The sequence below is a fragment of the Vanacampus margaritifer genome, chromosome 2, assembly GCF_051991255.1.
Source record: "Vanacampus margaritifer isolate UIUO_Vmar chromosome 2, RoL_Vmar_1.0, whole genome shotgun sequence".
NCBI lineage: Eukaryota > Metazoa > Chordata > Actinopteri > Syngnathiformes > Syngnathidae > Vanacampus > Vanacampus margaritifer.
In genome coordinates this window covers 17,994,466-18,017,030 of record NC_135433.1, presented here as the reverse complement: position 1 = coordinate 18,017,030, position 22,565 = coordinate 17,994,466, and the positions used below count along the sequence as shown (strand labels likewise).

The window sequence follows — 22,565 nt, the reverse complement described above, 5'->3', positions numbered from 1 at the left end:
CTCATTGGGTATTTTCCAATTAGGCTGTGGCTCACCAGCAGATCTAAGCAAGGATAATCCGAAGGGTTATGCTGTTGCAGGACCGACAAAGTGTGCGACGCCCAAAAGAAAATGAGTATGTCAGGAAGGATGAATGCCTTTGAAGAAAAGAAAGAGTAAATGAAAGGTGTAGAGCTTGAGAGTTCAGCGAGTGTGTTGTCCTTGGGGTGGGGGGTGGGGAGGAGGAATGAGGAGGGGAGATTTGCAGTTGGTGAACCAGTAAGTGACGTCAGCAGCTTGTTGGATTGAGGTGCTTTGTCCTGCTGATTTTAATCCGAACTCATTAAGGAACTGAATGCAAGTGTCTGCACAAGTGCTCCGGCGTGAGAAAGTGACAGGCGACGGAAGGAGCACTCAACAATCCACCAAGAGAGAGGAGTTAGACCCTATCTATGACTTAAAGAGAGGGAAGAACAGTTTTTGATTTTCCCTTTTGATCGACTTGCTTGGTTATTTTTCTTAATTTTCTTACATTCTTGGTCCCTGGAATTTCATCGTGTGGCTTGGTCAAACATGCCCACAAACGGAATTAACCGAGCCCTAAAGCTCCAGTTTGGGCTCATCAACTATGAAAACCGCTACCTAACAGCAGAGGCCTTTGGTTTCAAGGTGAACGCCTCAGGGACCAGTTTGAAGAAGAAGCAGATCTGGACCTTGGAGCAGGACGAGCATGACGGCCAGGTGGTGTTCCTCCGCAGTCACTTGGGACGTTACCTGGCTTCCGACAAAGACGGCAAAATCACATGTGGGGCTGAAAGTCCTGACCCAGAGTGCCGCTTCCTGATTGTGCCCCAGTCCGACGGTCGTTGGGCGCTGCAATCAGAGCCTTACCTGCGTTACTTTGGAGGCTCCGCCGACTACCTGTCCTGCTTTGCCCAGGTGATTGCGGAACAGGAGTTGTGGGCCGTCCATTTGGCGTTGCATCCACAGGCCAGTCTGCTCAGCGTGGCACGGAAACGCTACGCCCACCTGTCCGCTTCCGACGGAGAGATCTCAGTGGACAGCAACATCCCCTGGGGGGTGGACTCCTTGGTCACCTTGGTGTACCAGGATGGCAAGTACAGCCTGAAGACCTGTGACAGCCGCTTTCTCAGCAATGACGGCAAACTAGTGAAGGAGAACACCAACGCAACCAGCTTTACACTGGAGCTGAAATCAGGCAAGCTGGCCTTCAAGGACTGTGATGGCAAATATCTGACCCCGGTGGGTCCCACGGGAACGCTGCGATCAGGCCGATGCTCCAAGCCAGGGAAAGATGAGCTCTTTGACCTTGAGGAAAGTCATCCACAAGTTGTTTTTCAAGCTGCCAATAAAAGATTTGTCTCCGTCAAGCAAGGTAAATTAAAAAAAACGACACGTCAACCCTGCTTGGCAGCACATAATACAGCATGCTGCTGCAACACAATACCTGAAAGTGAAACTTGCAGCAAGCAGCAATTAAGTGGTCCATTACTGCCAGAGACTAATTCTACACAGAAAACCCCCCGACAGTCTTAAATTCCTTTTTTTTTTCTATGAGTGAACGAGTAGATTCTTTTTTCACAACTAACTGCTTCTTAAAATGTCAGTTTTGATTAAAATGTCAGTATAGGTTTACAAGTGTAACATGAACCAAGCAAACAATCTGGGGGATTGTTATAAAATTGTATTTCTATTTCATAGTTGTTTCAAAAGCTTCACTGGATATATTTGATGAATGAACATTGTTTATTATCCTCCCATATTTACACTACATATTTGCTTTACTACTAATTTCAAAGTGGGCTCTACATTAAAAAAAAAAAGAATTCTAAAATAACACTTGGTTTAAACAAAATGAAACTACAATATAATATAACAGTGAAACTGTGATATTTCTGACACAATGATCCCACTATATATATATATATATATATATATATATATATATATATATATATCAGATTCTGTTGTAATCCGACTTCCAAGCGCCACAACTTTAGGCACAATCCCAAAACAAAAGCCTACTGTCTCGGTTTGCCCGTGGCTTTTGCAAGTCCTTGCTGCACTTTTTCTTTTTTTTAGCTACGTAAGCTGCAAAAACTGCCCTAAATATATTAAAGGGGAAGTGAACCAACATTTTTTTTTTTTTTACAATAATATTATTTATGCCGCCCTACTAGTCTAAAACATGTTATTTTGATTAACCACCCGTTTTTTGTACTTCTCGGTGGCGGCGATTTTGCCACTTGTTGGCTGAAAATGACATCATAGCTGCGCAATGCTCAGGTAACGACCAACCATGCTCACCTGTTTTCTGAAGCTGAGCGTTGAGCAACCGTGATGTCATTTTCAGTTGACAGCAAGTGGTAAAATGGATAACAATGGTTGGATTTTGCTGTGGGCGGCACAGTGGAGACTGGTTAGTATGTTCACCTCCCAGTGCTGAGGACGTGAGATCGAGTCTGGGCTTCGGCCCTCCTGGATGGAGTTTGCATGTTCTCCCCATGCCTGCGTGGATTTTCTCTGGGTACTCTGGTCTCCTCCCACATTCCAAAGACATGCATGGCAGGTTAATTAAGCGTTCTATATTGTCCCTAGGTGTGACTGTGGGTGTGAATGGTTGTTTGTCTCTATGTACCTTGCAATTGGCTGGCAACCAGTTCAGGTGTACTCCGCCTACTGCCTGAAGACAGCTGGGATAAGCCCCAGCACCCCCGTGACCCTTATGAGGAATAAGCGCTTAAGAAAATGGATGGATGGATCGATTTTGCTGCTTAACTCATATTGCTCAAACACAATATTAATCACAATACCGTGTATTTTGATTAGTGGGGCTGCATAGAACATATTTTATAACACATTTTGGGTTGACTTTCAGTGTTGCACTTAGATACTAAAAATTGGCGCATTTCCATTACCCTCAGATTTGCGCAAAAGCAAACAGTTGATGAAAACACAGAAATTTCGAAAAAATAAAAAAAACTCTCAATATTGTAGAAAAGCTCTCATGAGGTGGTTTTTGAGCTCTGTCGAAATAGAAGCACATACAATATTTCGCAAAATTGTAATGGAAACACTTTTTTTGCATTTCCAGTAGTCATGTGACCCCGCCCGGCCAGCGGTCAGATACACAGCAAATCAGTCAGTGTTAAATTTCCAGTGTTCAATCAAATATGCAGTAAGCAGTGTTATTTTAGCACTGTTAGGATAAAAAGTTAAATTTCCTTGAGTGTTGGGGTGGATGTGGAGTAGATGCCAAGGACTTACGACTTCCGGGTTTTACACATCAGCGCCGTTTCCGGCCATTGCTGGCCACGTTCCAACACTCGCACCGCTACCCCTGCGCCCCCTAACCGTGCGCTCCCGCTTATAGGCGGGAGGGCGTCTGGGCCATCTGAAATGCTTCGGACACTGAGACAGACACTACACACTCGCAGCCTCGCACCCGTCGAGGGGAACGCGCAACCGAGGGGCACACAGGCGGAAGCGCAAGTACTGGGATGCGGCCCACACATAACAAACCGGAAACGGAAACAAAGTTGATGGGTGAAAACACGGAAGTCAGAAGTCCCGCCACCTCCGTGGCATATAGTCTGTTGAGTGTAACCTGAATACCTTGAGTGTTAAATTGACCACACCCTCATTTCCGGTGAAGGAGAAACTTTCCAATTTTCCAGTGCGCTGTCCATATTTCAATAGCGACACATCCAGTTGTTGTTGTCGGGCGGTATGGCTCCGTGATAGAGTGGTTGTTTTGCAACCCTGAGAGCATGTGATCAATCCCAGGCCAGTGTGACTATGTCAAAGTATACTTGAGTAAGATATGGAACCCCACTTGCTGCTGATGCTGTGTCATCAGTGGTCAAAATGTAAAGTGCTTTAAGGATCTTGTAAGGAGGAAAAATGCTATATAAATGAAGTATCATTTATCAGAGTAAAGTGTAGTTCGAGTTGAATTTTTAACACTCACACTAGCGCAATACACAGTGTTTAGACACCAGACACTAGTGAAGAGTACTTTCAACAATACTCAGTGTTTACCAGTGTAGATTTTTAACACCATAAAGTGTTGGGAGTAACACTGGTTAAGTGCAAAAAAGTTAACACAAGATTTAAACTCACTGATGTGGACACATATAAACACATTTCTAGTGTTACATTTAACACTCTCAGTGTTAACCTAACACTGGCAATTTAGCTGTGTAGTAAAGCAGTGGTCCTCAACCCTGGTCCTCGAGGACCGGTATCCAACCTGTTTTCCATGCCTCCCACAGCCAACACAGGTGATTCATATCATCAGCTAATCAGCAATCTCTGGAGAAGGCTGATAACGATCTCCACCTGTGTTGGCAGTGGGAGACATGGAAAACAGGCTGGATACCGGTCCCTGAGGATCAGGGTTGGGGACCACTGTTAAAGGAAGTAGGATGTACAGAGCTACTCGCTTTTGTGTCGAAACTGCCTCCCGAGGGGATAACAAGTCTTTTTAACCACAAACCGATTTATCTATAGAGCCAAAGCCACCGCTCCATACACACAGACAATTCATTATCGTTGCATGAGAAATGCAACGAGCGATCGAGTAACATACGGCACACGTCGTCATTCAAATCTGTTCCATGCGTCCGCAGCATACATGGGTTGTAGATTCCCGCCCGATGAGCGGAGAAAGATGTTTTTAAAGTATTTGTAACAACTCAGGCCATCCGTCTTCAGTAAGCAAACCTCTCGAGCAACATTACATGAGCATGAGAATTACGAGATCTCGCAAGACGATGAAAATTACGCCTACACCTACGAGTCGAAATTGTACTTGATTGAAATTGTAGAAATATTGCTTTTATTTTGTGAAAAACTGTAATGGAAACACAGCTAATGAGTAACAATGCATACTAGTATTGGTAATTTATTGGGAAATGAACAAGAAAAGTGTTCAATTTAAGTTCAAGTTTTTTTCTTGATAATGATGATTGTAGTACATTCGAACGAGATTGTTGGAGAGGAACACATTTGGTCAAAAGCTCCCACGGGGCTAACCCGCACAACACCATCAGCATACACTAGTTATAAGCTCTATTGTGTTCCTCTTTAAACATTCCATGTCTGCATGAAAAAGCATGATGATTCTATTTACATGACTATAATGGCTCACACACAGTACATAAAAATTAATTAAAACATAAATCATGGGAAGGTAAGCGAGACTAAAAGGTGGATTTATGGATGTGAATGGTCATGAAAACATCAGTGCTGTGCACTCGGTATACGTTATGGTGAACACAGTACTGTACATCTATTTTTATCACCATTGACAACCGCCACACGATCCCTAAATTTTGTAAACAGCCTACTACAGTGGAAACTCGAACGTTGAATGTGTCTTTAATGGCATAAAAGATGGAATGTGACAGCATTCCAGGAAAACGAGGATTCCATGTCCTGTTCCACCTTCGTTGTTCTACTGTACTTGGATGTCCAGCCTGAGTAATACCTTTTGTAGCTATTGTACCAAGGTCGTTCTTACAATTGATTTCACAGTCCACTTAGCTATAATTTTTGCTTTTTCCCCCAACTACATTACAGCTATTCTTTACAGCCTGTGCTTAACACAATGTTATTAAGGTTAGTGGTCCTGGCATATTCACAGTTACACTCTGTTTTACAGCCATTTTTAGAACAATTATTTATTTGATAGAAAAGTAAACCAAGTTGTCTTAACCACAAAGTACAGTAAGGTGATTTAGTGGTCTGGTGTCAGTCGACAAAACAATTGCAAAAACAAATGATTTGTTGTTGTTGCTATTAAACCTTCATCGTATCCAGTCATCCATCTTCTATACCGCTTATCCTTACTCGGGTCCAGCATGCGCTGGTGCCTCAGTTTACTTCACGCAAGAGGCGGGGTACATTCTGGTCTGGTCGCCAGGCCATTACAGGGCTAACCAAGCCAGTAACATTTCAAAGCCATAACGACTGACAGAAAGCGTAGTCTATTTTGTGTGCGTGCCCCTGAATGGTCGTCAGCCATACTGTGGAGGTAATTGTGGTAATGGGCTTTGTCATCTCAGCTGTGTCCTCATAAAAGATTAGACCGTGAGGAAATTATGCCGCGACAAAATTGTCCTCTATGGTTCAATAACCTAAACCCCGACGCTACCCACTCTTAAATGTCATCCACTGAGGAGGGGTTCTCTGTTCTCCGTCTTGGATCTAAAACACGCCAGTGTGGCTATGACAAATAATTACAGCTGAGCCTTGTGAAATAAAGCTCATGTCAGCCCGCTAGATGTGATCTGTTCGCTTCTTCTGTAAAAATTACTCATGCAAGTAATATGGAAGGACGCGTTCCCTTGCAAGGTTTCAACTCAATTACAACAACTGACAGCACCACTGAAGAGCATCTTAAGTCGAGTAGATTTAGGTTCATGTTTCTACAACCCTTCATCTATTTTATCAGCCAAAGACCAACATTACTAACTGCAGTGTTGGTCCTTGCGGCAGTTTCCCGTTTTTAAGAACAGGGCACTGAAAGCTGCTTAGTGGGCCCTGCAGTGAAGATTTGCATTTCACCACTCAAGGAATTACAGCAAGCGAATGGGCAGGAAGGGTGGAGGGGGTGACTGTGGAGGATTAGGGTTGTAACAGGCTTAAGAGAGAGGTTGGAGGATATTTCTGTGGCATCTAATTTGACCTGCAGCAGACACCGTTCAGTTATACGCGTCTGTGAGTGTATTCCCCACCACCTGACACACCCAACCAGACAGAGCTAATTCATGAGGCTTAAGCATATAACACTGGATTGGCTGCAAGTGAGGCGCCCCCCCCAGGGCAATGGTACATCATGTATACAAAGACATTACTTACTCTGATAATTATCATAAGGATCTAAAAATCACAAATTCCTCAACATATCATATGTCCCATGTTACAAAAAAAAGCCTTGGAACATGAAGTATGTGGTATGCTGCAACACTTTCTACTGATAAAACATTTTGTTTGATTTCTGAAGAAGACTCGCAAAAGCCGCTGATTGAAAGATTCCCTTTGGCTGAAATAACTCGCAGTTTGATCTGATCTGATAGCAAAGGTGTCTATGGGGGACAAGTCACAACAACGTCCCTTATGATCAAGCAACACATACAGGTGTGAAGCAGAAAGACAATGACCAATCTCCTCTTTTCATTCCAGGTATGAGCATTTCAGCCAATCAGGATGTGGAGACGGACATGGAGACTTTCCAGATGGAAATTGACAAGAAGAGCAAAAAGTCTATGTTCAGGACAAATGGGGGGTCCTACTGGACTCTTGTGACACACGGAGAGATCCAGTCCACTGCATCCGAAGCGTAAGTTGCTTTTCTGGAGGTCCTTTTAATTTTTGTAGCGGACACAATCACAGTTGAAAGGCGCTGGCCTTACTGATGAAGAAGAACCAAACAACTTCCGGTGGTCATGAATACTTTTGCATCAGGGAAAACGAGTGCTTGGTCAGGGTGCAATTGAACATAAGGATTTTCTGTGAATTCAATTTTGACTGGTCCTCAAGCATGACTCACATTTATATAGCTGACGTAGAAGTGCGACTGACTGACTGGCGAGCACTCTTGGGTGTAGAAAATGGATAGATGGCCTCAACTGAGCCGCGACCTTTGCCAGCTATTGTCTTAATGTAGGTCGTAATTTACTGTAGAAGGTGTGTAAGAAGACTGTTATACTATGGAAAGGTACCTTTGGGCTGGGGTCTGCAGCGCTAAACCGACTGGATGACTACTTGACACATTTTATTTCACAGAGTAAACTGTCTACATTAAAGCAGGGGTAGGGAACTCCAGTCCTTGAGAGCTTGAGAGATTCTAATAATCAGCTCATCAGCAAGCTCTGTAGAAGCCTGATCACGACTGAATTGTATTGTGTTGGAGGAGGGAAACATCTAATATAGGCAGGACCAGAATTCCCTACCCCCGTGCTAGAGGAAGACGTTCAATGACGAGTCAAATGAGACAACCAAAGAAGCTACTTCAACTTCAGCTGTATGTATTGTTTTTGTTTTTTTTTTTGTTTACCCCAGAGAGATCAATACAATGTTTGACATTGAGTGGCGAGGACAGAGGGTGGCTCTCAAAGCCAGTAATGGAAAATATGTGTGCACAAAGAAGAATGGGCAACTCTCAGCAGTGAGCGATGCAGTCGGTAAGTGCTTTTACTGTGGTGACTTCAACTACTGTAGATTGCCAGACGCATACATACATACAACAGCATACGCTCTATGTTCTGTGTCTGAAGGGGAGGATGAATTGTTCCTGATGAAGCTCATCAATCGACCCATTCTGATCCTGCGCGGAGAGAATGGCTTTGTGTGTCACCACAAGAACTCCAACACTCTAAACGCCAACCGGTCGGTCTACGACATTTTCTCACTGATATTCAACGACGGAGCCTACAATGTTAAAAGTCAGTGTTTGCATAACTCTGCTTTCCAATCAATGAATCAGCGTCGACCCTTATTTGATGCAATGATGTCCTCTGGCAGGTGTGAATGGAAAGTTTTGGTACGTCTCCAGCAGTGGCCTCGTGTGCTCAGATGGAGAAAAAGCTGAAGATTTTTTCTTGGAGTTCCTGGAACACGGGCGAATCGCTATCAAGGGTTCCAACGGCATGTACCTTCGAGGAGACCAGGGAGGCACACTGATGGGCGATCGCACTTCTGTTGATGCATCCTCTCTTTGGGAGTACTAAAACCTAACACGGTGCAAGACGATAATGAGATGAAGAAGCTGCTGCTGTCAGCTCACACAAAGTGGATTGGCTGGCTAACATTTTCATGCCATGTTTTTATATCAGCAACCAGACGCCCAATCGCATTTTTAAATTGAGACATTTAGGAAGAAGTATGGTTCCTTATTTTGTTTCGTCTTTCAATTATAACATCATTGCCGACATGAAAACCCCCCCCCCACAGCTAATCAAAATGTTTTCTTTGAGTCAAAGTACATCATGTCCAAGCAGAAGACCACAAAGTTGAATAAGTGAACAAAAACATCACTATTACAAGTGCTGCCTATTAAGTTTGAATGCCTTTCAAATATGATGAACCAATGCCATGAATTCTCCATGTCGGGAAATAGAAAAGGTATTCCTTAAATTTCATCATTTCAAAATTGATTTTTTTTTCAATGACCATCACTAAAACTCTATCAGGAAAAAGTCTTTTTTCATTGCAATATTGGAACAGGCACACTCTCGCTTTAAACGCCACCACCCTTGTTTACAGCCCTTTATTTCGTCCAATGCTTTTAATTTTTATTCTCCACAGGCAAGGCGCCCCTAAACGTCCCTCCAAGCAATTGGTAATGCCCCATTGTTTTAAAAGACAGAGAGGGGCTATTGCCAATAGAGTTTTCATTCATTTCAATGGACCATTTACAGCTTCCATAAAACACAGTATGACACAAATGAAGTGGACTTGCACAAATGGACTGTATAGTTCTAATGCTAAGCAAACTTGCTGTATCGTTGGAAAAAAAACTAAACAAAATGTGTGGTGAATTACTGAATTCTAAAAGTGCGGGATTAAAAGATGTTTGGCAAGAAATGAAACGAGCATGAACCAAGAACGAATGTAAAGCATCGTTGTGCATGTCAAGTGGGAAAAGTTTCTGAATTGGGGCCTTATACTGAACTCTACAGTACATCTCTTTAGGGTTACATGGCAAATTAGAACATGTTATGGATAGGCAGTGTGAGTATTGATAGGGAGAGCAGTTTCTAGTGTGGATGGGCAAAATGATCAATTCATTACGATTGATTGTTGATAAATCAAGTTTCAAAGGAACTGGTGTCAACCAGGAGACACTTGATGGAGTCTAGTTTGTGGTCTGAAAAAAAGAACTAGGGCCCGACCGGTATGGATTTCTTTTTAGGGTGGTGCTGATTTTTTGGCAGAAAAAAAAATCCTGATTACAGATTAATCAACCACTTAATTATAAAAATAGATCATGCATAAAATAAGCCCCGCCCCCAATGCACTTCAATTGGCAACAATTATATGCAGATTTTCACTATTTGCTGGTCTCTGATCCTTGCGAATAGCGTGGGTCAACTGTAAATATATCGTTTAAAAAAAATAATATTTTTCGATTCCCAGAATGCATTGCATGACACAAATTTCATTCTATATTTACAGATACAAGATTAGATTATAGGTTACCATTAGAGAGAACACAACAACGAGTAAAAACATTTGGAAAACATCGGCCATTTGGCCTATTATTTTGGCCGATGTTTGAAGGGTTATAATCGGCCGATTTAATTGGCCCGCCAATTAATCGGGCGGGCCCTAAAAGAAAACCATGATGCCAGCTATGATTGCAAACCTCCAACATGGCACAATTCTGCTCATTGTTACTTTGCTCGATGCAACAGTGGCACCAAAATGGTTGTTCAGAACATGCAGATGAAAAACTAAACAACAATATATTGATTGTTAATTTTTCCCTTGGTAAATTAAAAACACTTAGTCAAGTGCCCATCCTGCACCATGAGAGGTTGATTGTAATGAGTAGACAATGGTTACTTACCTCTGTGAATACTAATAGGAATTGTGCATTTATATGGAGCACAGAATTTACAAGACCACAAATAGATCATTGTGACAGTTAAGTACGGCTGGTAACCTGCTAGAATTGATTGTCCAAATTAACTATCCCAAAGCAATTCATTCTATCATGAATTCTGATCGTTGTATAGCACTTTCTGATGTTCATGGCTTGGTAGTAGGCTGAAAAATTGCAAAATGCATTTGTGACTAGAGAGTGATGATGGTACAATGACACTATCCATTACGTCTAACACTGTTTCATCTTCCCCCTGGAGTTGGCACTGTTGTTGAAAAGCGACACTGAGGGTGTAGCGTTCAATAGATTCAATCATGGCGAATGCATTCATTCAGCTGCTCTAGCATACTGTCCATCAAACGATTTTCTTGAAATAACACTATGCAAAAATAAAATCTAAATGTGTCTAAGAAAACAACATGACTTGCGTTTATTTCCTGACGTAATTACTGGTCTCAAGATCTCCTTATCCGGGCTGACATTGAGTCAAGAAATTGTGGTATCAGACAACCCTCCACTGTGTTTGTGTGTGGTGTGTGTGCAACCTTTCCTAAGTATGTATCTATTACCTACACTGGGGGGCAGTGTGTGCCTCCGATAATTGAGTCAATTCACACAGTCAGGTGGCAAGTGCTGAGACACACACAGCATGATTCCAGCATCTTTGAGAATCTCAGCACGCTCACTGGCCCCCAGCCCTGACATCAGGTGACACACAACTCCTCCTCACCTCTACCGCAAGTGCAAAACAATATCCTTACAGCATACATATGAAACAAGGACAAAAAGTTACGCTTCTAAAACTCTTCACAGTTGAGGGAAACACTTATCCCAAGCCAACGAATGGTTGACTCAAGGTAAATACTCATTGCGGCACACAAATCTTTTCAGCAAACTCTTAACTCAGCCCTGCACACAAGCGACAAATGCATAGACAACACGCATGCAAGTGTCGAAACACATACCCTTATGGGATTTGAACGTCCTTGAAATAACCGCTATGCCATATTTATACGGTTAGCCCATAACATTGCACCATGGTCACACTAAATCCCACAATTGTGGCGCAGTGGTACCTCGAAGGCCACCGCAATCCATCACCATTCAATACAACATTTCCCACTGAGGTTAATTATTTTGTGGAAAATATCTTCATAGAGTCCAAACCGTCACACTCATAAAACACTGTACTGTGAACTACACAGTCAACATTTATAAGTTATGTTTTAACGTTAATACAATAAGCAGAAGTGAACAAAGAATAAAGCACTTTTAAAAACTTTTCTTTCTTTTTTGGGGCAATAATAAACACATAATGATATCAACCTTGAAAGTTAAAGTCTAAAACAAAACCGATATACACTTTAGTAACACTTTCCAAAGCATATGGCAGCAAACATAGCACAAGGCTAATGTAGCCATCGATATTTGACTCAGCACTCTAAACTGCACCAACAGCCCGACTATGAGAACTGCCGTCGGAAATTTTCCTCGCAAATTTGCTCGGAAAAGGGTCAAGCAGAAGATCGTAACGGTCAAACTTGTATAACATTTCCAAAGGCAAATTCTTATGGAAACGGACGCGGTGTGCTTTCCGTACGGCCGCCGCAAGGAATAGAAAGCATTGGAGTCTGCGTGTCAATTTACACCAGCTGCAGTGAGGTGTGTATGCGGTGTGGAACGGATGCGGCGCTGCGGAAGGTTTCCGCAAGCGTTTTATTTTTTCCGGACGGCACGTGCGGATTATCACGAAGCTATTACACGAGGACAGGAAGTCGAGCGTCGGCATCAAGGTAGATCCAGTATATTTCAAAATAAAACCGTTTGCGAACTCTTTTTTGGGGGGAAGGGAAGCTAGCTAACTACATAGCATGACATGAGTCGGACATTTAAGACAAAAAACAAGCTCAGAATAAATTAAACATGACAAAATAACACAAAACGGACTTACCCATGGTAGAAGTCACAGAAATAATGTCCAAAAGCATATCGATGTGACAACAGGCAAGTGTGGCTATTGTTTACCAATAGGACTCTATAAACACGGTTGTTATCACGCAAACTCAACTCGCCAGCGTGAACCCCCGTGATCTTGTGGTCTAGCGGGTGCAGATTTCCGGACACGGATAGCTCATGCAACGCACGCGGTGTCAATTGCAGTCCGTGCAGATGCCGTATGGAAAACGCACCGCGTCGGTTTCCGCAGTCAATGTAAATTGGGCGTTAGCCACCTATTTCTGTGATTGACGGGAAACTAATCAATTACCAATTAAGGGAGGGAACATAGACGCCAACTCAATTTGAGCATTTTCTCGGTTGTCGGATGTATCCTTCGTAATCATGCTATGGTGCGGGAAGTGTCACGAGTAATTTTTCCTCCCTCATCTGCTAAGACGCAATCTCCAATCCTTATGTTTGTGGTCAACAACGACTTGGGCCAAGCAGCAAACATTGTGATTGTGACGTGGAACGGATCAATTAGCAATTAGGGAGTCAATCATCTGTTAATTGGATTCTGACTGAAATGGGTTCCAGTAGTCCACCATAACACATTATGACCGTACAAGGAGTATTTTTTTCCAAGAATTTTGATCAGTTTGTAGATATTACTTAACCTGGCGATAGCCAGATGCATATTGTGATTCTCTCAAGGAAGTTCTCCACTGTGATTTGCTCGGGAAAGGTGGGACATTCTGGACAATACTTAAAGCTGATTGGGCGAGGCAGTTTTGTTAAAGTTTTGACCACTCACGGCAGCGGATTTAAATGTCATCGTCGTAGAAAAAAAAAAAGCACGAACATCTTTACCAGATAAAAATGCACAAAGCGCCTCCCTCTGTTCTTCTTCAAAAAGGAAACTGTGAGTAATTCTGCAAGAACACAATTAATTGCAGCGTCCATGCATTTGTCTGCCGGTGGCGCCATGTTAGGTTTGTTTGTTCCCTAGGGCTTCGGCACTTTCGCCACAGCTGTATATTTTGCCCCCAAACACAATGTTGCTTTGTGATCGGGCTGAACCTCCAGTGGTTGCAATGAGTGAAAATCAACGGGCTCGGTACAAGATATATTCTCAACGAGAATTCATCTCGCAGAGCAAGGTTAGCTATTACTAGCTACAAGGTTTTTCTTTGAGGGAATTACAAAAACAAATCACTCAAACCTTTTCGTCACAGCAGTCAATTTATCAAATTGCCTGCACAGTAATAATAATAAAATCTATAACGCTATGCTTTCAACGTTGTGTGAACTCTATTAGCAATTAGGCCCCTATATGAAATGTCTTTTACATTATATTCTTTAGTAGCAAGTATCAACTTTAACTCCCTTCTATACCTTGAGTTGAAATGTCTACCCTCTGATATTCCATGAAACTGGCTTGACATCCCAAAATCCAACACAATCCGTGAGTTGTTATAATTGCAGAACAACATTTCACATAGGAAATACTGTGGTGAAAAATAAGAAAACAATTGAAAATGGGATCAAATCCCAACTGCAATCCTGCTCAAGAATGTGCATCATATACCAGCACACGAGTGGTGTTGAGGTGAAGTGCGCCAATTCCCTTTTCCAATCTGGATCCACACACCGTTAATGCCATTGGGCACCACCACTGAGCTGGCCCACAGGCAGCTGGTCCAAAGGATCAACCCCATTAACGGGACAGACAGCTCAAAAGTCTGTACTTCCCAAATGGTACAGCCGATGCGCCAAAGCGTAGAAAATGAACAGAGCGCAACATCAACCGTACAACAGAAGAGCAAATAGGAACATTTTCTTGGCCTGGATCACAGGGAGAATGATTGATCATTATGTGACTCATTGTGAGTGCCATAGAGGTGAATTCAAGCAAGGTCGAGTTCATTGCCATCATGAACGTCATGGCTTTGTTATTTGTCCTATTGTCACCGCTGTTGTTGCATTTTTATGGTGTCTTCCATTAACATCAGCGCCACTGCTGTAGAAATATACTTTTTTTTCTGATAAAAGAATGCTTCTATTAGGCTGTTCCATGTTTGTATAGCAATAGAACCCAATATTCTGTGGGCCTTGCAAGATCAGTCAAAATCCAGTAAAAACGGCTGGTATTGAAGGGGGTTGCTCCAATTAAAATGGCTGGTATTCAATGAATTAAAGACTAAATTATCCAGTTGTGAAGGTGAGTGTGAATAGTTGTTTGTGCGACAGAAAGTGTATTGGGTTTTGAGGCTCCACAAACAAAATACTGTATTATTTTTCTAGTGAACCGAAAAATCATGGCACAATTTTCAAGAAAGAAGTGGATTGCCACAAAGAAGAGGAACGGGGCAAAGATAAGGAGAAAGTATGGCTATATATATTTCGAGAGGCTTTTAGCATGAAAGATCGCTCTTGTGCTTTTTAGGAACCAGAGACTTGCCATAGTTTGCTTTCTCACCACAGGTACATAAGAAATTATACGTGGCGTTAAGTATTGTGAAACACTATAGGCATATATGTTACGTCATCTAAGCATTGGAAGTAGGCAGCCGAGGAGAGCGCTATACTCGGCGCTAAACTCGGCGCTACAGCTAGCTAGCAACAGGCATCGGTTGGCTGCTGCGGCTAATAAAGTAATTTTTGGACTCTGTGACGCCGAATAAGCTTTATCACTTGTACTTTGCCTGCCAGTGCCATGTTCATCACCTAATTTTTGATGAATTAAAACATCTTTAGAATTAAACCCTGCCTTGCTGCCTTGCTGAATCGAGAACCGGACGTTGATCACGCATCCCAAAATGGGTGTTAGCGCAGCCATTTTGGCAGCATAGAAAACACGTCTGCCACTTTGAGTAAACGGCAAACGCCACACTTTAACAATGATTGACAGCTGTTGTGGATCAGCTGCCACTACGAGAAGAGGCAAAAAAAAAGGATAGGGCATTCTCCAGGCTACCAAAAGAGTAATGCATTAGTGCATAGACAATCATTGCAGCAGCCATAAAAAAGGGTAAACAAGAAGATGGAGGATTTGGGATTTCCTCCTCATTGCTTGTTTAGAGATCACTTCATATCAGGCGAGTCAATTACTGAATCGGTTAGTCGTGTAGATGTAGCTAGATTTGATAGTTATTAAATGAAGGCAAAAAACATGATTGGGCACTTTGTACATAGTGGCTGAATCAGCAGATGCTAACTGTTACCACACGCAAAATGTGGGGGAAATGCTGCTACGGTTTAATCGATATTACACAGTTTAATTTAATAATTTAACTAACACCATAAACTAGTCTTTTTACGGCATAAATGGCAGAAGCCGCGGCCCAACTAGCAGCTGCTAAGTTGCTAACGTACCTAAATAACACTGCAAGACTTGTGTGAAACTGCTAACTTCGATGGCACTTTGACCACACATAAAGGAGAAATAAATCCGGATTGTAAAACTTTGTAAAGCTTTGTATGATCAGATTTGGAAGCACTCGCCAGTGTAAAAGAGGAGGTAATTCCACCTTAGAAGCGTCGCCATGTTGAAAAAAACAAACCCTTCTGACACTTCATCGGCAATCCAACATGTCCACCTCGCACATGTACAACATGTCCTTTTCATCAAAGTGACTGTCAATGCTCTTGGATGGAAAGTTGACGGATAAACGCTAGTTTTAGCCCTCCTCGCCACTGCAGTCCATTAACGCTACTTTCCTGCCACTGGGGCGTGTTCAGAGAAATAGTCACGTAGCGTCCGGATCTCTATTCCCTGCATTTGGGTCCACTTTTCCTCAACCCCATCGGAAATACATAACAGAATGAACCGACAAAGAAAGGACTCAGCAGGAAGCACCCGGCACCAACCTGTAGTAATGGCAAAATCGAAACTGCGTTTTGGTACGTACCGAAACCCAGGCGGAACTTGTGATTCGAATCACAGTCCTAAATCTGTCTCAGAATCAGGATGTCAAATGACAGTTGCCTTTCACGTTCCATTACGCCTCCAAATGTCACATTGTTTCAGCAAGTGCCCTTTCTAAAATTAAATAAAATCCGACCATTGCACTATATAAAAATGTCTGAAATCTGAAATAAATCCAAACTAAGTATACTTCGTATGTGAAATTGCCCTGATTCGCCCTACATGATAAAATGTCAACATCCTCTTGAACACTTTGAATGTGGCGGTTGGTTTTGTGGTAACGCACCTGCACAATGGGCTGAGAAAGAGGTCCGTAACCCAAGTGCAATTCCTGCCAACGGGTGTCATGTTTTTGCAAGTCATTCTTTTTCCTCTCTAATACTTTCTGTCAAAACTTGATGCCCTGTTGGGTGGGGGGGAAAGCCTTTGAAATGTAGCCTGTTGAAATGTAGTTTTTGATTAAATGTGATAGCACTGGGGGTTTCAGCAAAGCCTTTAAGTCAAAATTAAATACAAACCAAGTACCAACTAAAAGCTCATTTGTACTTCTATACGTATTTTGACGGGGTCGGGGTTATTCAGTTTTTGTTTCCCACGATATAATTTCTCTCTCTTATGGCGTCCATTACAATTACAGCCCGATTGCCAGTTGTGTAAATCAGGTGACGACAGACAGCCAATAGTTAGTTTCCTTACTGGGGGGCTGGCAACACTGATCTACAGTTTGACTGTAATATTTTACACTTGGCCACCAGATGTCGCTGTGGGGAGATGTTTCGAACGTTCCAAAAGATAGCTTCTTTTTGTGAATCAATCATTTCAAATGATTTGATCGTTTCAATGATCCATTTATGCCATCCCTACCAACCGACGGCGTGCCAGTCGGCTTCCAAGCACCCTCAGCCTGCCGACCACCTCCCTCTTCTCCATGTAAATTCTGTTTTATCATCTGTGTCCCGCTCACTCGTGTCCTGTAGTCCTCCTCATGTGTCACACTATTCATCATCTGTTATGTCTGTTTCCTGGTGTTCTTTGCCTCCCCCTATTGCAAGGCATTGGTGAGCGGTGGGCGTGGGCGGTGCCTTGGCAACACACCTGTCACCTATCAGCAATCAGCAGCTATTTAAGGGTGGCTGCAGCAGTGTGCTGCTGCCGAAGGATTGCTTGCTTTCTCCCACGTGCCCATTAATGCTTTCGCTGTATAGTTAAATTCATGTGCTTACTTTTTTTTGTCTTTCGCGTTTCTCCCTGCCACCATAAGTACATCATCTTTTGTATCTAGTACCGTGGAACTTTTCAGGCCGACCTTTTGTCGAGCTGTTGTTGTGTGAGCATCTTTTGTTCTTTTCACGTGCGTCGTGCGCCTTGTGTTTAATAAACTCTTGTAATTTTTTGGAGCTGTCTTTCGGATTCAGTTTATACGGCATTGCCGAACTCCTAACACCTTCCCACTTGTTTTTCGATTCCGATCACCCAGAAATTGAAGGCGGCCATATTTTGGTTAATTTGCTTTCCAATTCTGATTATGATTTAGACACAGATTTTCATTTTCACAATAGTTCTTCAAACCCTTCCCAGTTTTTGTCACGGTTTTCTTTTGATGATTTTCTTCGCACCTCACAGCTCCATGACATATCCACCCAAGTCACGTGTCATGTTCACCATCTCGTTTTTGTTTAATTAAAACGTCTTTAGTCTTCATCCCTGCACTACTTTGATACATTTTTATTTAAATCATCTGAAATAATTTTTTTAGGTGTATAGTTATAGCAGCATTTCATCTTGCTCCTGTTTCTATGTTGATTGGCAACGTACAAAGTATACAAAAAAAAAATTCCCATATCAAGAAATTTTGCCTCCCTAGCCTCAATATGTTGCATTCCTAAACTGCTCTTAGTAGCTGGCTGTCGTAATTGTTGATATTGATATAGCGTCACCTTTTTGTCAGCAAAATGTGCAAATGGCGCCACCCTAGCTCTGAGAATTAATGTGTTGTCATTGGGTAATTTGTTCTCCCTCACGGGAATGTTGGCCGGTTTAAAAAAAAAAAGAAGCAAAATGCTTGGTATGCAAATGTGCAGTGACTGTCTACTTCAACAAGAAACTCATTGCCTCATAACTTCTCAAAGTGAACCTTACCATATCAAATCAAATCGTAAACCCACTGAATCGAACTAGATCAAACTGTTCCACTTTAAATTTTACTCTCCTTAAATCAGATCACACCCCATGTATCGAGATCATCTTTTATTGGAGCAATACATATTTTTATGCTAGTCGCAAATTGCAAAAACATAAAATACACTTCCCCAACAATATTTCTTAAAGCTGCTCTCTGTAACAATTTTGCCCAAAATATCTTTACAATAGCCTTTTTATTTGACCATTTATGACTCAAACATCTTCTAATTAGTAGATAAATGCCTTAGCTTTTCACAACGGGTACTCCTACAAGCCTGTGGTTAACTCTTTGACTGCCAGACGTTTTCAGAAACGGGATGTCGCCAGTGCCAGCCGATTTAAGCATTTTGACTGATCTTTCAAGGTCCACAGAAAATATTGTGTTTGGACTATGGACACACACATACTACCAAATGAAAGATTGGACTCTCATCTTTCATCAAAGTTTGTTCCTACCTTATTCCGTTCTTCAGTAATCAACAATAGAAAATGGTTACTTTCACCGAAATGCTCTGTTTTGAAACAAAAAGCGGAGAAAAAGAGCTTTTTGTGAAACGATGTTATTTCATGCACTCTAGTGAATTGTACACTTCTTTTTGTCCATGAATGATGCCACAAACACCTAAATAGTGCTTTACTTCTGTAATACACCACCACCAACAATGAAAAAGTGTTTTTAGTTTGCAAAATACGTTTATTTCCATTCAACAGTGTAACAATTTGACAAAACAATTTCGCAAACTTTTTACAAATGTGTGCAACTGTGGTACTATTTACAATTATGTGGATGTTTCAAATACAGTTTTTCTTTTTGTAACGCTCTCCTGCGTGCAAGGAGAGGGAGCAGGGTTTGCACAACAGATTACTTTCACTTTCCATTGTCCGTTTCGCGTGCAGACGGCCTTTATTTTCCGGGGAATAGCAAGTAGCAGACTGTACACACTCCTCCGATGAATATGCATTGGACTCGGGGCACTCTTCGTCGTCCGATTGAACGTCCGCCTGAGCGTGCTCGGTTGTGCTCCGCGTTTTCCGGTGTTGCCATCGCTAGCCCGTGAACCTTTTATGACGTCGTCATAGCCGCCGCGTCAACGCTTCCAATTTCGCCATCAACCTCGTAGACACCATCATCATCATCGATGATGATCATCGTCGTCATCAATGTGCTCTTTATAGCGTTGGTCGATGCTTTTCGTCTTTGAAAAAAAATGCTCGAGCGTGTGCTGCTTGCAACCGGTCGCCATGTTCTCTTCCCTTCCCCAGCCATTGTCCCCTCTAGCTCCGCCTCACGTCTTCTACTGACGCCTACCCAATCTTGTCAAAAGAGAGTCATTGCTGCCATCTAGGGGCCAAAAATAGTCATTAGGCTAACTAGATCTGCTTGAAACTTTCACCACAGCTGGCCAAAGCTTCCCTCCACCCGTTTCAAAAAATATATATAAATAAAATTGGATGACGTCTTTTAACGTCATTGGCGGCCCTCCGTAGGTTTTTACTTGACGTCTTTTAACGTCAGTGGCAGTGAAAGAGTTAATAGTTTTCAGACTAAATTTGGGTTTGAATTTCAGGCTCCCTGTCTGCGGATGTGACGTCATGTGCACATTGTGTACGTGAAGAAGGGGATATAAAGTTTCATTTTTCGGCCACAGGTGGCAGTAGCGATTCGAAATTCAATATTCTGCGTCCAGTAGCTTGTATTTAGCATTTAAAGTCATATATATATATATAGCCATATAGCATTTAAATTAGGATGCCAAAATACTTTATCATTTGAAAATCATCTTTCATTACACCTAAAAATAAATAAACTTCAGATTAATTAAATAAAAAGGTATCAAGTGTTGCTTGTATGCTTGTTGCATCTTCTCAAGCCCATAAAAAATACCTATTGCTACTTTCCTACAAGTCTTTTTTTTTTGACTGAATGATACATACTCCTTTAAAAAAATAAAAAACATACATCACAAAAGACTTTACCTTAGGTTGCACAGCTAGTAGTTGTCAGCACGACCACAAATAGCCATCAGGACCTTTCATTGCATCATATATTGAAAGGTTGACACGCCACACTGGTGTCAACCACGCAAGGAGCCTCGCCTGGCAGCTTAGAAGAGGTAGAACGTTGACATTCTAGGGCATAACACAAAGAGCACAAATATGTGAACAGTCATGAATAGCTTCATTTTTCATCATACAGTTTGAGTTATGTTCTACACTTTACACTAAAGAGAATTTGCCAGAGAGTTAGTTTGCGAATAGTCATCTGCGAATCAGCAAGAATTAACTGTACTTCACAAAAGTGTTGCAACAACAATAGCAAAAGGATGCTATGGAGGCCTACATTCTTGTTTTGTTTGATTGCTAAAATGGTAAAACCTAAACATGTGATTTTGCAGAAGAATATACAGCTCAGTCGAACCTAGAATTTGGGAGCTGGCTCAAAATGGAGGATAAATCATGCATGACTCCAAATTTAAACAAAAAGCTGTTGTTGTTGTCCTTGTTGAGTCTGCCAGACCAAACCTGAGGAAACCTTTCATTATTCCATTATCTGTGCTCACCGCAGACTGCTTGATTGCAGCATTGCCATCTTTTTCTTTCACCTCCTCCCCAGAAGTCCAGAGTGCTGCATTTCTCTCATGTTTACAAGTCCACGTTTGAGTGATTGTTTGACTGTCACACAAAAAATACAGTCAAGATTCAGCATGCACCTTTACAAAAAAACAAAAAAAGACGAGATTAACACTTTCTTTAAAACTACAGACTGCAAAAGTCCATTCTTATGGACCTTTTGCACGTGACGTCACAGCCCTCATGGGAACGCCCCCTCCGGGATGCTGGACGACAAAAGAGCCACTTGCCTGCATTGTAACCATTGATTCTCGTACAGCGTAAGGTCCTTTATCTAATCGATTATCATATAAAATGGTCATATCTTGCTTTGCGGTCGGTTGTACAGACAGACAAAGGAGTAAACCAAATGTTGCTTTTTATCGCATAACTACTAATGAAGACAAAAGACGTCGATTGATAGCAGCAATCAACAGAAAGGACTGGCAGCCCACAAAGTATTTACGGATTTGCAGCGATAATTTTTTGCGAGGTTAGTAGACAAATGTTGTAATTAATAGATAAATGTTCATGCATTTTATCAGTACACTCTAACAAAGATTGTAACAGAGGTGTCGAATTGTGTGTTTCAAATCACATCAACGAGCCAGATAGTTAGCGTCCACTCCAACTGCACGAACACACAGCGTCGTTTTCAAATGCACCTTCTTCAAAATTATTAAGTGCATTTGACTGTTTAATAATAACGGGGGATTTCGTCTTTGTGCTTGAAGTTTTTCACTCTGGAACCGGAGTCATATTCATGAAATGACTGCATATCTTGCCACTACGATAGTCATTTGTTCCATGCTAGTCAACATCGTAACATAACATCATCACAGCGTTTCAATATAGAATGGACTGTGTAAAAATAAGTCAGTTGGCATGATAAACAAGTTTTACCTTTGCATTACGAGGTATATTGTGAACGTAGCAACTCGTCCCAGAGACCGCCTGCGACAAGCGTTTAAATCAGCCCCGATGTAAGGAGAAGAGACGGCATTGACTACATAATGATATAGGTCGTGCGCTGTGAATTCCGGCAAAGTCGGCGATTTGATTCACTTGGTAAAAACAGCATGCAACAGAAGGGAAGGGGCTGTTTTCAAACTAGCGATCTCCAACTAAAGTAAATATCGCGCTCTATGAGTCCCGACTAAATGTGCAACTTCGACTGACAGGCGAACTTTGGTTGAAGTAATAGATTCCATGGCTCGATGGGCAATAATAACTTTTAATTTGTAAAATAACAGTCGCTAAGTCACTAAGTCGCTCCGGGTCACGTCCACTTCCATT

General features: G+C 42.0%; 1 protein-coding gene across 2 annotated transcripts; it reads left to right on the top strand.

Annotated features, from left to right (window-relative positions):
• The first annotated feature begins 245 nt into the window (after positions 1 to 245).
• Positions 246 to 11,024, top strand: fscn2a (fascin actin-bundling protein 2a, retinal). Of its 2 annotated transcripts, XM_077559659.1 has the most exons (5): positions 246 to 1,375; positions 7,189 to 7,345; positions 8,068 to 8,189; positions 8,283 to 8,450; positions 8,530 to 11,024. In XM_077559659.1, the coding sequence occupies exons 1-5, from the start codon at positions 553 to 555 to the stop codon at positions 8,733 to 8,735; spliced, it is 1,476 nt and encodes a 491-aa protein (XP_077415785.1). In that variant the 5' UTR covers positions 246 to 552; the 3' UTR covers positions 8,736 to 11,024. The 2 variants fall into 2 exon arrangements, with proteins under 2 accessions (XP_077415785.1, XP_077415784.1); XM_077559658.1 differs by having other exon boundaries at positions 8,068 to 8,450.
• The last annotated feature ends 11,541 nt before the right edge of the window (positions 11,025 to 22,565 follow it).